At 48.5% G+C, this 12,583-nt stretch overlaps 1 protein-coding gene across 2 annotated transcripts in view; it reads right to left on the reverse strand.

Annotated features, from left to right (window-relative positions):
• Nucleotides 1-12,583, reverse strand: part of P2RX5 (purinergic receptor P2X 5) — a 516,750-nt gene that overhangs the window by 13,721 nt on the left and 490,446 nt on the right. For both annotated transcript variants that reach the window (XM_086955030.1, XM_086955029.1), the window contains one exon: nt 12,480-12,562. In XM_086955030.1, coding sequence (XP_086811156.1) covers nt 12,480-12,562 — 83 coding nt within the window. The remainder of the gene's footprint in view (nt 1-12,479; nt 12,563-12,583) is intronic.

The raw sequence follows: 12,583 nt of genomic DNA on the forward strand, positions 1-12,583 counted from the left end.
CCGGACCGTATAGGCCTTATAATCAAAACAGCGGAGCCGTTCGACCTCCACTGCCACCTTCTCCCTCGCCTCTGCCGTTTGTGCTTGCAATTCCGGGTGTCCGGGGCGTCGAATCTCAAATTCGCGGAGTTCCTGGTCCGCTGTGTCTAGATCAGCCAGGATGACACGCCTCATGCCCACCTTCTTGGAGATACAGTAGCCCCTCACCACTACCTTAAAAGCGTCCCATTCTAACGCCCTAGTACTCGCGGAGCCGCCGTTGGACGCAAAATAATCCGATATTCTCTCCCCCAAGTCCGCCTTGAAGACACTGTCCTCGAGGATCTCGGGTCGCAATTTCCAGGTGGGCACCGCCGGTGTCCCCGGAAACCAGCGAAGGTCTAGTAGGAGGGGGTTATGGTCCGAGATGGTCCTCGATAAGTACTCCGATCGGACCGCTGCCGAAACCAGTTCGGGCGATCCAAGAAATCCATCTAGTCTGACATGCAACTCATGGAGGCTCGAGAAGTATGAATAATCCCTAGTTGCGGGGTGATGCGCCCTCCAAAGGTCCGTCAAACCCCAGCGAGTCTGCCAATCCTGACGACCCTTAGCCGTGCGACGGACCGGGGAATCGGGAAGCGGGGGATGCGAGCGGTCTATGTCCACATCCACTACGGAGTTAAAGTCTCCCCCCAGCAGGAGGGGCCCGGCGAAAAAGTGGGCCAACGAGCCCGATAACCTGGAAAGGAAGGCAGTCTGGTCTACATTAGGAGCGTATACACAGCAAACATTCAGGTCCCTCCCCCCTAGAGTGCCCGAGATGGCCACGAAACGCCCCTCTGGATCCAATACTGTCCTCGTGACTTGGAAGGGGACCCCTGCCCTGATCCATATTAGCGCCCCCCTGGCATAAGCAGAGTACGACGTGGAAAAGACCTGCCCCCGCCACCTACGCTGAAGCGCCGCCCCTTCCGCCTTGTTCAGATGAGTTTCCTGTAGCAGCGCCATTTGCACCCCCCTACGCACTAAATAAGCGTGGACCTTGTGGCGCCTGGACATAGTGTGAAGCCCCCTTACGTTCCAAGTAACACATTTCAAGTTAGCAACATCAGCCATTGTCCCAGATTGTTCTTGCACAGTCTCCCCATCCGGGTCCCCTCAAAGAAAGGACATCAATCCTCCCAGCGCTGATGGCGGCCATTTTCCCCAACCCAAACCAAGCAACCCAAAAACCAACCCAACTCCCCCCCACCCACCCCAGAACAGGACCCAAACTGCACCATCTAGATCCCATCCAAACCTCGTCCTCCATCAACCCCAGAACCCCCTCTAATCCTACGGTCGCCACGGCAGGAAGGCCTTATGGGCCAGGTGCGGGCTGGGCGGAGGCAGTGGGCCCTCGTCGCCCAGGCCACCAGGACTATAACAAGCCCCAAACCGTGCCAAGACCTCCCGGGGCAAAAGCAGAGGCCCCCCAACCCTCTCCCCCTCGTTGTCATCAGTAAGGAACGGCAACCGCCTCCCCCCCGCCGGGCCCCCACCCAAAACAAAGCAGTATGCCCCGTTACCCTTGTCCATCCAAAAGGTCCTCCACCGATTTCGGTGTGATCACCGGTGTATGGGCACTATCTGCTACTGAATCCTCCGAGTCCGATGGTGCTCCCTCATCACCCGGGTTTTCTTCCTCCTCGATGACTTCCTCCCGTGCTCCCGACAACTCCGACAATACTTCTAGCACTCCCCTCCGTTCCGATGATGTCTCCGCAGTCGAGGGCCCTCCCGTGCGGCCGCGGCGATTCCTGACCCTCTTGGATCGCCGCCTTTGTTCCGGCTCATCTGCTTGTTGGGACGAGGAGCCAAAGCCATCTTTCCCTGTCCTGTATAGGTCGAGCCAGGCACATACATCCTCCGGGGTGTCGAGGAACTGGGTTTTGTCATCGACAATGATGCGAAGCTTTGCAGGATATAGGAGTGAATACTGAATGCCCTCGCTCCTGAGCTCGCGCTTAACCGCCAGGAAGGAGAACCGCTTGCGCTGCGTCTCGTAGGTGTAATCTGGGAAAATGTTCACCTGACTGTTCGCTACTTTGAACGGGCCATTGTGCCTGGCGGCATTGAGGATTAAGTCCCTGTCTCGGAAATGCAGCAACCGCGCCACCACCGGCCTCGGGGTGCGTCCCTGCTGTAGGGGCCGTGCTGGGACTCTGTGGGCCCGTTCCAGAGTGTAGAAGGAGGACAGTCCCTCCGGGACCACCGTGTCTCGGAGCCAGGTCTCCAAGTATTGCACCATGTCGCCATCCTCAATCTTTTCCGGCAGGCCCACCACTCGGATGTTGTTCCTCCTGTTGCGGCCTTCCGCATCCTCCGCCCTCCGTTCCAGGGTCTCAATTCGGGATAGGGCGTCCTTCATCGTCGCGGCCAAGGTTCGCTGCGCCGGCTCCAAGGTTTTCACCGTGCCCTCCACCTCCTTGACCCGGTCTGAAAGTTTGCCATGGTCCGCCCTGAGGAGGCCCAGGCTCGTCGCCACCTGAGCAATGTCCTGTTGGAGGGCTGATCTCGTAGTCTCTATCGCCTCCAGGACACGGTCGAACTGTTGCTGCATCGGCGCGCCACCAGAACTTTTTGGGTCCCCATGCTCCTCTTTGTCCTGGGCTTCAGAGTCCGAGGCTGTCTGGGTGGATCCCTTAGCTCCTCTGGGTTTCCCCATGCCTCCAGGGGAACTCCGCGAGGGTCCCGTAGTAGGCGTCTCCATGTGCGGGTGTCAACCACGACCTTCCCGGGTGCTTGTCCTCAATTCGGGTCCGGGCGACCTCCTTCTCCAGAGCCTGTGGAGACTCCGCCGCTTCGGCTCACGCCATCGCCACGGCGTCCGAGGGCACCGATGAGGGGGCGGAGACAGCCGTCGTCGAGTCGGGCAGACCCGTTCACCCACTATAACCCCGGGGCGAGGGCCACCTACTCCCTCGGGTGATCTGTGGCGCCAGAGTGTCGCGCCTCCCATGTAGGTGGACTGGCCAGGAAGACGTAGCTAGTCGCGGAGTCGCGAGGCGGGCCACCGCTTGGATCACAGGGCATCCGCTCCCGGTGCCCTCCGCTGCGTGGGCACCTGCCCGGCCGTCCAACCGGGTGCAAATCCGTTGCAAGAGGTCCAATCCAGTAATGTCCAATGTCCAGAACAGCCGGGGATGGCGAAGCAGGGCGCCAGTCGCCACCCGCGGCACCTCTTCAACTCAGTAGTTCCGAATAGGAGGACAAAGGGGTCCGGGCGCCATGTTGGGTCGCACTCCGCAACTCCGCAAACTTCGGTTTTACTCCGGAACAACCCTCGCCCGGGCTTCATCAGGGGCCCCGGCAGGTTTCCGTCGGTACGCTCAGCAGAATGCGGGGTCTGGGGTGCCCCGCAGCCTCCGATTTTCAGGATAATTCCGGGCTTAGTCCCGGAGCCGAGCTCTCAGGCGACCATCGCCATCGGCGCCCAAGCCACGCCCCTCTAACTATAGCCACTGATTCCTGGTCCTTATTGTGTAGCCAAATGAATTACACTGTTAACTGAAATTGAATGATTAAATGTTAATTCCCATCATCTCTTGGGCGGGGAAAAAAAAAGATCCATCAGAGTTCAAATAGTAAGTGCCTTGGCCCAAAGCGCTGGATCAAAATCAAGGGATTAGTGCCCCCTCCCTCTTGAAAGGTCTGTGGAAAATACTACATTCCATGCTTCCCACCTGCCTTTTGTAACTAATTTCAGCTCTATCCGAAGATGGAAACGAAAGGGGCACATTACTTAAAGTGGGAAGGAAACTGAGAACAGCCACCTAGATATCTAGCCCAACTCAAGAAACTCCGGATACGTAGTTCTTTGGCATTTTGATACAAAGGCTCATTGACGATGAAAGAGATGTCAGCCAATCGTAAAGACCTCAAATAGTTTGTGTAGGGATTTTCATTATATAAACAATAGATTACAGTCACAGCTCCATCCCTTTATTTAAAAAATGCCCGGAATCAGATTTTTTTAGACCTATGGTCTAGGATTTCGGAGAGGGCAAGAGGCTTGATCTATTATCCTTATCCAGTAAGCACAATCTGTATTTTATCTGTGTTCATTAAAGAAATAAAAAGTAGGGACATTTTACATTTTATTTTTATTTTTATTTATTTGTGTCTGACATGACTGTGTTTAGTATGTGTGATGTTGTGTTTTAAAAAATCCTTTATTTTTTACAGCGTTAATACCATTATTCTAGGCCCAGTTACTTATCTTTGATGTTTTTTATTCTTCCTCATGATACCTCTTACTCTATGAAGAAAAGTCCTCATGTTAGAGACAGCCAACACCTTCTGCATACAGTGTGCCTTAATGGCACTCCCTTCTCATGGTAATATCAGGTTCCACTATGCTTACTTATGTGTCCTGAAATTAGCTATCCTGAACTCCCCATCCAAAATCTAACCTCTTCTTCGAGAGTGTAAATTGGAATACCTAGCCAAAGGTATCCAAGGTTAACCACTAGAATGCCATCAAAGAGAATCCTATGGGTGTTGAGAGGATATTGATGAAAGATTGCATGTGTCAAAGTCTACTAAGAGTTCTCAGTGGATGAAGAAACAAGAATGATGTATTTTGTGATGAGGAGGGTGTCGTCTAAAGCTTGGATGGTGGCAGCGTCTGTGCTGCATTAAAGTCTAAAGCCCAATGGATAGTTACGCAGAAAAATGGTGGCATCCAGATATTTTTGCAGTTGGATAACTACTCTATTTTTTGTGGTGTTGGGGAGATGAGTCTTGGGGGTGTTGAATGTCCTTTTTCATCAGTGGAAGATTGTAATATATTTTGCGTGAGTCATTCTCAAGACACCGTGTTTGAGTAAGACATTCCTTATGTTGAGGTGCAGTGTAAGTGCTTCTTCTATAATGGATTTTAGGATGCTTAGGGGGAAATGCTGTTTTTAGAGAAGCTGCTTTGAGGTTTGGCGGGTGACTGTCAAATTGATTAGTAAAATTGTAAATTGATACTTGTATAGCGCACTACTCACCAGCAAGGGTCTCAAGGCGCTTGTACGAATACCGCTGTGGAACCCGTCCTGGCTTTCCCTGTGAGGCGTCCACTCCTGGGCACCCCCAAGGTGGAAGCCAGGCATCCTTAGCATTGTGGGGGCCGTTGTGGAGATTAAGCAAGCTATTGCCCAGAGTTGCAGAGTGGGACTCTATGATTAGAATAGGCACCGAGGCGAGAATTATCAGGTCCGTGGAATTTTGAGCCCAAGACACGCCGAGGCGCGGAACTGAACCCTGGTCCCGGGCTAGACCTCTGCATCAGGGTCTGCCGCTCTAACCATTGAGCCACACTTCTCCACCCATTGAGCCACACTTCTCTCTTTATTAGTGATGCTTTCAAGATATTTCACCGAGAAGCACTTCACAGAGGCAGGTGGGTCTTTGTTATATGATCTCTCCTACAAAGAAGATGTTGATAATGCTATGTTTATTCTTTGGTGTTTGGTTGGATCTGACACAGGATTGTTGCAGTATTTCATGGCTCTGAATAGGGCTTTACTTATGTTAGCGGCATCTGTGCTGATAGTTGTGTAGTATGTTGTGTATTATTTAGCTTGACTGCCTTATGTTAGGTGGCTCTGGCAGTGTATAAAGAATGCAAAACAGGGTTCATTGGAAGGGTATCTATGAGAAAGTTTTACATGGGAACTAGCATCTAACATGAAACATTGGAGCAATATTTATTAGCATTTTTAAAAGATCTAGAGTTACTGTGGACTTGGAAAAATAAGATATTTTCTATTTTAGACATCAAATCATATGTAAGCTGATTCTGAAATCACGGGCCTATGATAGCACAGAATGTCTGCAAAAAAAACAAATAAAAACAAAATACAGTATTCTTGGGCTAGTTAATCGAAGGACATACCAAGTAAACAATTATACTTCATGTAGGGTGTCAGACCCCACTCGGGGGGAGGTTGGGGGCTTGAATGCTCAGGGCTGACGTTGGCTACTGGAAGGGTAGCGGGATTTACAACTATTAGATTACCTTTAGTGAATGCTTAGCAGTCATAAATCCTGTTGTTTATACATGGAAAACTGTGCTACAAGCGCAAATGGCTTCATGATTTGGGCCCTTAGACACACAATGATTTTTTTGTGAGTAAAACCACTCCCGGGAGTCGGGAGTCAGCATTTCTGGACAGTAATATCATGAAAGTTTGTACACGTACACAAAGTAATGTGTTTCTTGTCATTCACAAACATTACCTATTTCCACCAGGATGTAGATTTACTCCAAGTTCAAGGCTGAATTTAATCTAAAAACATACCTGTTCTCCAGATAACTGATCACTGGTCTGCAAACCTCGCACAGTGTTCTTCAGTTGTAGCGCGGGGACACGCTTCTGCGTAACCAAGCGCTTTATAAGCCACCCTTATTATTATTATTTCGGGATGCAATGGACAGAAAATACCCCAAAATTGGTGCAGTTTCTCGACAAGGAAAGATATCTTCCCTATTGGAAAAATGGTAGAAAGCAGATGGGATCTGCGCAAAGATTTTTGCATGAGTGAATGTACTCGTGGAGTGAAAATACAATTCACCAAGGATTTCGCTGTGTACATTTGGAAACTGGGACAATGTGGTTTTCTTGGAGAGAAAATTACAACTCTTTGCTAAAAATTATGAGCCTCGAGCATGGTAGTGGGAATGTATTAGTAAGTAGCAGTAAACAAGGAACTGTACCTTATTTTTAGGTCTCGGCTCTGGACAGCACATGCGCTTTCTCTAAAAGATATTGACAACACCAATAGCCCCGGATTGCCTAAATCTATTGACTTTGTCATTGCTTGTTTGGTCTGGTGTTAGCCAAGATGTTTGATTGTACTAAATTTGCACATATAAGATACTTAATTATCCATTGGTCTATTGTTGTGTCATTCACATTTTACTTACATCTACTATAGCATACAGCACGGGGCAGTTGGTCAACCAACAACAACATTTTGCTAACTTCACTGTTCGTGATGGCATTCTGCTATTTCACAAACAGAACATCCATAAAAAAATATTTGATTCCGTAGAAGGACTGCAATGTCAAAGTGCTTTGTGAGGCCAAATAAATACCTTTCCTGTATACTAAGGGAAATGTTTACAATGGCAAGTGTACAGCAGCTCATTAAAAAAAAAGTTTTGCAAAAACCGTGCCAAAATAAGCTAAGAAAAAGGCAAAAGGCTAGCAGCCACGCCGGACCTATGGGCTTTGCCACAGCTTGTTTATGTTCTGAATGTACCTGCACATCGGCATCTTGGAAAGCTGGACTAGTCTTTCTCCAGCTGGAGAATGAAAACTAGGAGGAAAAACGGTGCAGTGGCATTCTGCAGTAGGTGTTAGTGCCTCTTTTCATATTAAACAAGCATTTACAATGCAATGGTTTCGCCTTTGGAAAAGTTAGAGTTATTGGCATTGTATATGCCAAAATTTGTATTTATGTTTTTGTTTCGAAAACAGATAAGTAAATGGCATTGTCATTTACATTGCCATTACCTTTTTTTTGCAGTCACTTGGCACTCTCTAGCACTCCCTAGTACTCTTTTTGCACTCTGCATTTCATATGCACTCCCTGTGCACTCTGCACTTCCTATGCAGCACTCTGTATGCACTCTGTACTCTATATGCACCCTACACGCTCCACTTCCTATGCACTCCCTATGCACTCTGCACTTTTTATGCAGCACTCTGTATGCACTGTGCACTTTGTATGCACTCCACACTTCCTATGCACTCTGCACTCTGCACTTCCTATGCACTCTGCACTTATCATGCACTCCCTATGCACTCCCCTGTGATTTTGTGTTTTGTGAATCAACCTATTTGTATCTAGGTTTGTATGCAAAATCAAATTGTATTTGTAAAATTGGGTGAGCTAATTGTGATCACTTTTTTATGTAATCTTGGTACATCAAGCCCTAATTTATCAATGTTGTGTAGTGTCAAATAACCAGTGGTTGACACTCAAGCTGGTCATTTCTTGACCGCAGGCACCAAATCACCATAACAATGGGAGAAGGAAAAATCTGCATATGCAATGCGCATCAATGTCACTTCATCATAAGAAGCACTTTCACAGCCTTCTTCTGCCCTCTATTACAGTCACAGGTGAAATAAAAATGTAGTAATGTGTATTTAATATGCAGGTAAATACAAAATTCTCACTGCATATGTTCCTATATAAACAACATGCTGGGGTCTAAGAAGCTTGTGATCATATTTTGTTTTCACTGGTGTCCTGAAAAGGCCTCCTGATTAACAGAGCACTATAAAAAATAAATATTATTTCAAATGGAAGTGTGAAAGAACATTCAAGTTATTTTACTAAGGTAATTCACATGAATATTTTCCATGTATTTAGGAACTGACCATATGAATTAGTCAAAAAGACATTTTAAAACAAGGGTTGCACTTGTTTGGTGTATTTAAAAGGGTGAGTTTTTCAACAAGTAAATGAATTGCCATGAATGTTATAATGCGTGAGAGCTACAGGTATAAAAAGTGAGAGATGGCTTCGAATTGCAGTCTTATATGCCTCTGACACCCCACCATGGTGCCTTCGAAATGTCGAATACTTTTTAACTTCTTGTCTTACTGTAAAAATGTACCTGGCCATACATGAGCCTTGCGCATGGTCAGCCAGTAAACAATATAAAATGTCATCCCTCAATTCTTGGCCACTTATCATAAATCATAGGTGGGGTAGAAACGTCACAAGCAATTTTAACCTTGTGCCTAAGGTTGCATGCAGTAGAAAAACTGATTATTGCTTTGTCACAGAAAAAAACATGGCAGCAGAGGTACACAGGGAGTGGTATTAGACTCGTCCAATCCCCGTAAGCAAATTTTTGTAAACATGAATGGGAAACTGTGACAATACAAAATGACGTGTACACAATGGAGGGAAATACCAGATTACTCTCGATTTAGCTAGCTATTTTGAGCATTAGCCTTGCCATTCCTCAGTGATGGCTCCCATACTAAACAAGCATTGGGAAAGCCAATTGGTGTGGTGCTGCTGCCAGCCTTTTGGTGTAGTCAGTGATTATTTTGTTTTGCCATCGTTTTTACAAACCTTTATATTGAGGAAGCTGGTGGCCCTCCTCCGTCTAACAAACAAATGGCTAATAACAAAAATACTTTCTGGGTAACAGAAATCAAACATTGCCATGGTAGCCCAGGGCACTAAAGAGAACTACTTTGTGTGTGGATAGGCTTCTTCTGAGAGGGCAGAATGGCGCAACTCTCAGTGAAGTTAGCCAAGGGGTGAAGCTTGCCTGACCCTTTGCCACAAGTTGTGCTCTATAGTGGGCAGAAGAAAAATGTGAATGACACAATATCAAACCAATGGATGATGAGGAGAAGCTGAAAGCCCCTTGAGTAACTGTACTGTACATATCATTTTAGGAAAATCAAAAGAGCAAAGCTAACTCCAGACCTAAAAACGTATCTTGTCTACTTTAAAACTATTCAGTCAAATTCAAACCAAGAATTAATCAAAGATAAACTTGAACGTCCAACCCTGATAACTAGTAAGTCCCTGCTTGCCATTCACTAGGCTCTACCACAACCTGAACCACTGCGCACCACCAGCAGGCACGCCACCCACATTCAGACAGGAAGACCCATATGAGGCCCTCCCTTGGTGTCGCTACGCTGACATACTGCTGCTCTGTTCATTTCCAACTCACAGCTATCTGCAATGCTAAACACATCCTACTGCACTCTCAGACGTCACTCCCTTTTCCGGCCACCAAAGAACACACGACCTGCTAAATTCTCGAAAATACCAATGCCGGCCTCTGAAATTTGTGTTTGTCAACAGAAATATGGACATTCTATAATCAGCCGAATACTGCTACGCGTGGTTGAATATTCAGATATAAAAACTGCAGTATTATATGTTAATATGCAACACTGAATATTTCCTGTCGGATAAGAGACGGCATCTCAGTTTGCTGGACAAATGCCCCGTCACTCAAATCGGTCCTGATAATATTGATGTCTCTGCAACCAAAGGGGCACTTTGCAAGCGGTAAGGAAGTGTACTAATGGCGTCATTAATTTGATTTTAGCACAGGGTCCATAGCTCTTGATTCTATGATTCTGTCACAGGAAGAGCTGGATGTCACAAACCACATTCCAATGAGCCTTCATTCGCCGTATTCGATTCCCAAACTGCATGATGTGTTTGCGCATAGTATAGTATTTTATGATGTATAGAAGTGCGTCACATGCTGAATGTTAGGCGGTATGTGTTTTTTAAGCAAAGCACAAATACACTGAGTGAAACATATAGGTTTATGGCTTGTCATTACGTGGCATGTCGGTCGTATTACGTGAATGCAGCGCACGGACTTCCTATCCCCCTGCGCTAGTTATGTTACTTTATAGGGCCAATGATGATTTGCGTCAGAAGTGAACTCAGCACAGAAGCAAAAAACATTATCACTGCAAGTGCAGCGAGATTGGAAATAGTAGGCACAGTGGCGCACAACTCTGACACCAACACTTTCCACGCGTTCCCTCAGAGTCCGCCCCTTCTGCCCCCACAACCCGCCCGTCGAGCTCACCTCGCGTGCCCATAATGCTGCCCAGTTTCTCATCAGCATACCTGTGCGCCACATGCAGACTCCCAGACAGCGACCGTCACGTGTTCCCAAAGACTCACCCTCGCAGGCACGGCCCCCGTCGCAGCTCCCACTGGCCTCCGCTGACGTCGAGGGTTCCCCCGGAGTCAGCCACTCACAGCGCGGCTCCCGGGGCAGATCCTGATGACGCGGCGAGGCTCCAACCAACGGCGGCGCAGCTCACGGGGACAGGCCCACTGCAGCGGCCAATCAGAGCGCGCCTCTGCCGGCGAGCCTCCGAAAAGCCACCAATGCGGTCGCAGCCCCTTCGTGTCTCGGCCAAGGTGCCGAGCAGCTGCCGGTTGACCCCCGGGCGGATAAAAAAAATGGCGGCAGCACCTACGAGGACACGGGGGGGGCGGGAGAGGAACGGACGGCGGGAGGGGGCGGGAGAGGACACAGGGGGCGTGAGGGGGGCGGGAGAGAACACGAACGGCGGGAGGGAGGCGGGAAATGTGCCGGGGGAAAAACACTCACGATGCCCAGGACAGCAGCAAGCACGGCCCGGCCGGAGGAGACTCGGGGGCGTTCCCGGCGTCGCGTGACGTCGGCAAAAGCCAAAGAATCTCGGGAACGCCCCCGTGTCTGGTCCGGCATTGATGGACAGGCCCCTCGTCCAATGGCTAGGCTCCATTTATGGAGCTAGCCAATGGGACGGGGGGCGTGTTCCATAGTGCTTACTATACTGAATAGATTTCTCTGGAGGAGGAGCCTAACGGCTCCGCCCCCCAGCGAAACCTAAAAAGGGTAAATTGAGGTGTGCAGGTAAATCTATTTATCCTAATTTGTAAGGAAGAATGTTATTTTCAGTAATACGTGGTATAAAAGTTTGTCTATCTCCAGAGCGAGACTCTCCGTTAATAGACAGACTCAGGGCCTTCTCATGAGTTTGGCTTTCTGCCTGTTGGACCGCCACTGCGGCGGGCCCAGGAACACAGCCAAGCCCGTGGTGAACCCTCTGCTGGATTACGACTTGAATCCAGGGCAGGTAGGCAATGCAGCGGTGGAGCCACTGCATGCAGCCGTGACAGCGCCTACAGCACATTCTTGCACTGTGAGGCATGCGCTATGTTGTGCATGCCGCACAGTGCACGAATAAAAGTGGGGGGCATAACATGTGCCCCCCTGCACCCACCCCCGTGTGCAGATTTGCCCGGCGCCCTGCTAGGGTCCCCTTATGTGCATTTCCCCCACCCTTTCCATGGTGGGGTCCGCCATGAAATGGGCGGTGGAAATGCAACTCATAATTTGCTCTGCAATGACAGCATCAGTCGCGCCAGCCATTCTTGGCCCTTATCACACCGCCAACACAACAAGTGGGATCCTGGAACCCGGCGATGGCAGCGGTCTTGTGTCGTCCCACGGCCACCATCATAATACGGCAGTCACATCCTTGGTAGCGGTTCGACTACCACCGCAAGTACGGCGTTCCCATAGTTAGATCCTAATTACTGAGCAGTAACCTGACGGACAGGATGTTAATGTCTCTTTAATAAAGGCCCAGAAGAGGACAGAAGTTACTTCACTCTGGGAGGGTACACTAATACACAGTAGGGGCTCATGTGGGTCTCTGAAAATTCGCTTCCTTTGAAAGCTCCTGCGTCATGGTGCCCAACACCTCACCCAATCAAAAATACGACGCAAAATTCACATTTTCGGATGATTAAAAGAAATCAATCGACACATGATCAAGCTCCGTGACCTGAAGCTGTGATTGTTGACGCAATGGAAAGTACGAGCTGAAAGAGATACTTAGACAACCTCTAAATTGGAGATCTGCACAATGTTCATTGGTACAAGAAATTCTACTTACTTAACTTCCTCGAACTTCTTGCCTCGGTAAAAAGTGCTCCTTTTGATCAAATATAGGAGCACCAGATCGCAGAAGAAAGCACCCTGCAAGATACAAATGACACG

Source organism: Lissotriton vulgaris, chromosome 2_1 (assembly GCF_964263255.1).
Source record: "Lissotriton vulgaris chromosome 2_1, aLisVul1.2, whole genome shotgun sequence".
Classification (NCBI taxonomy): Eukaryota; Metazoa; Chordata; class Amphibia; order Caudata; family Salamandridae; genus Lissotriton; species Lissotriton vulgaris.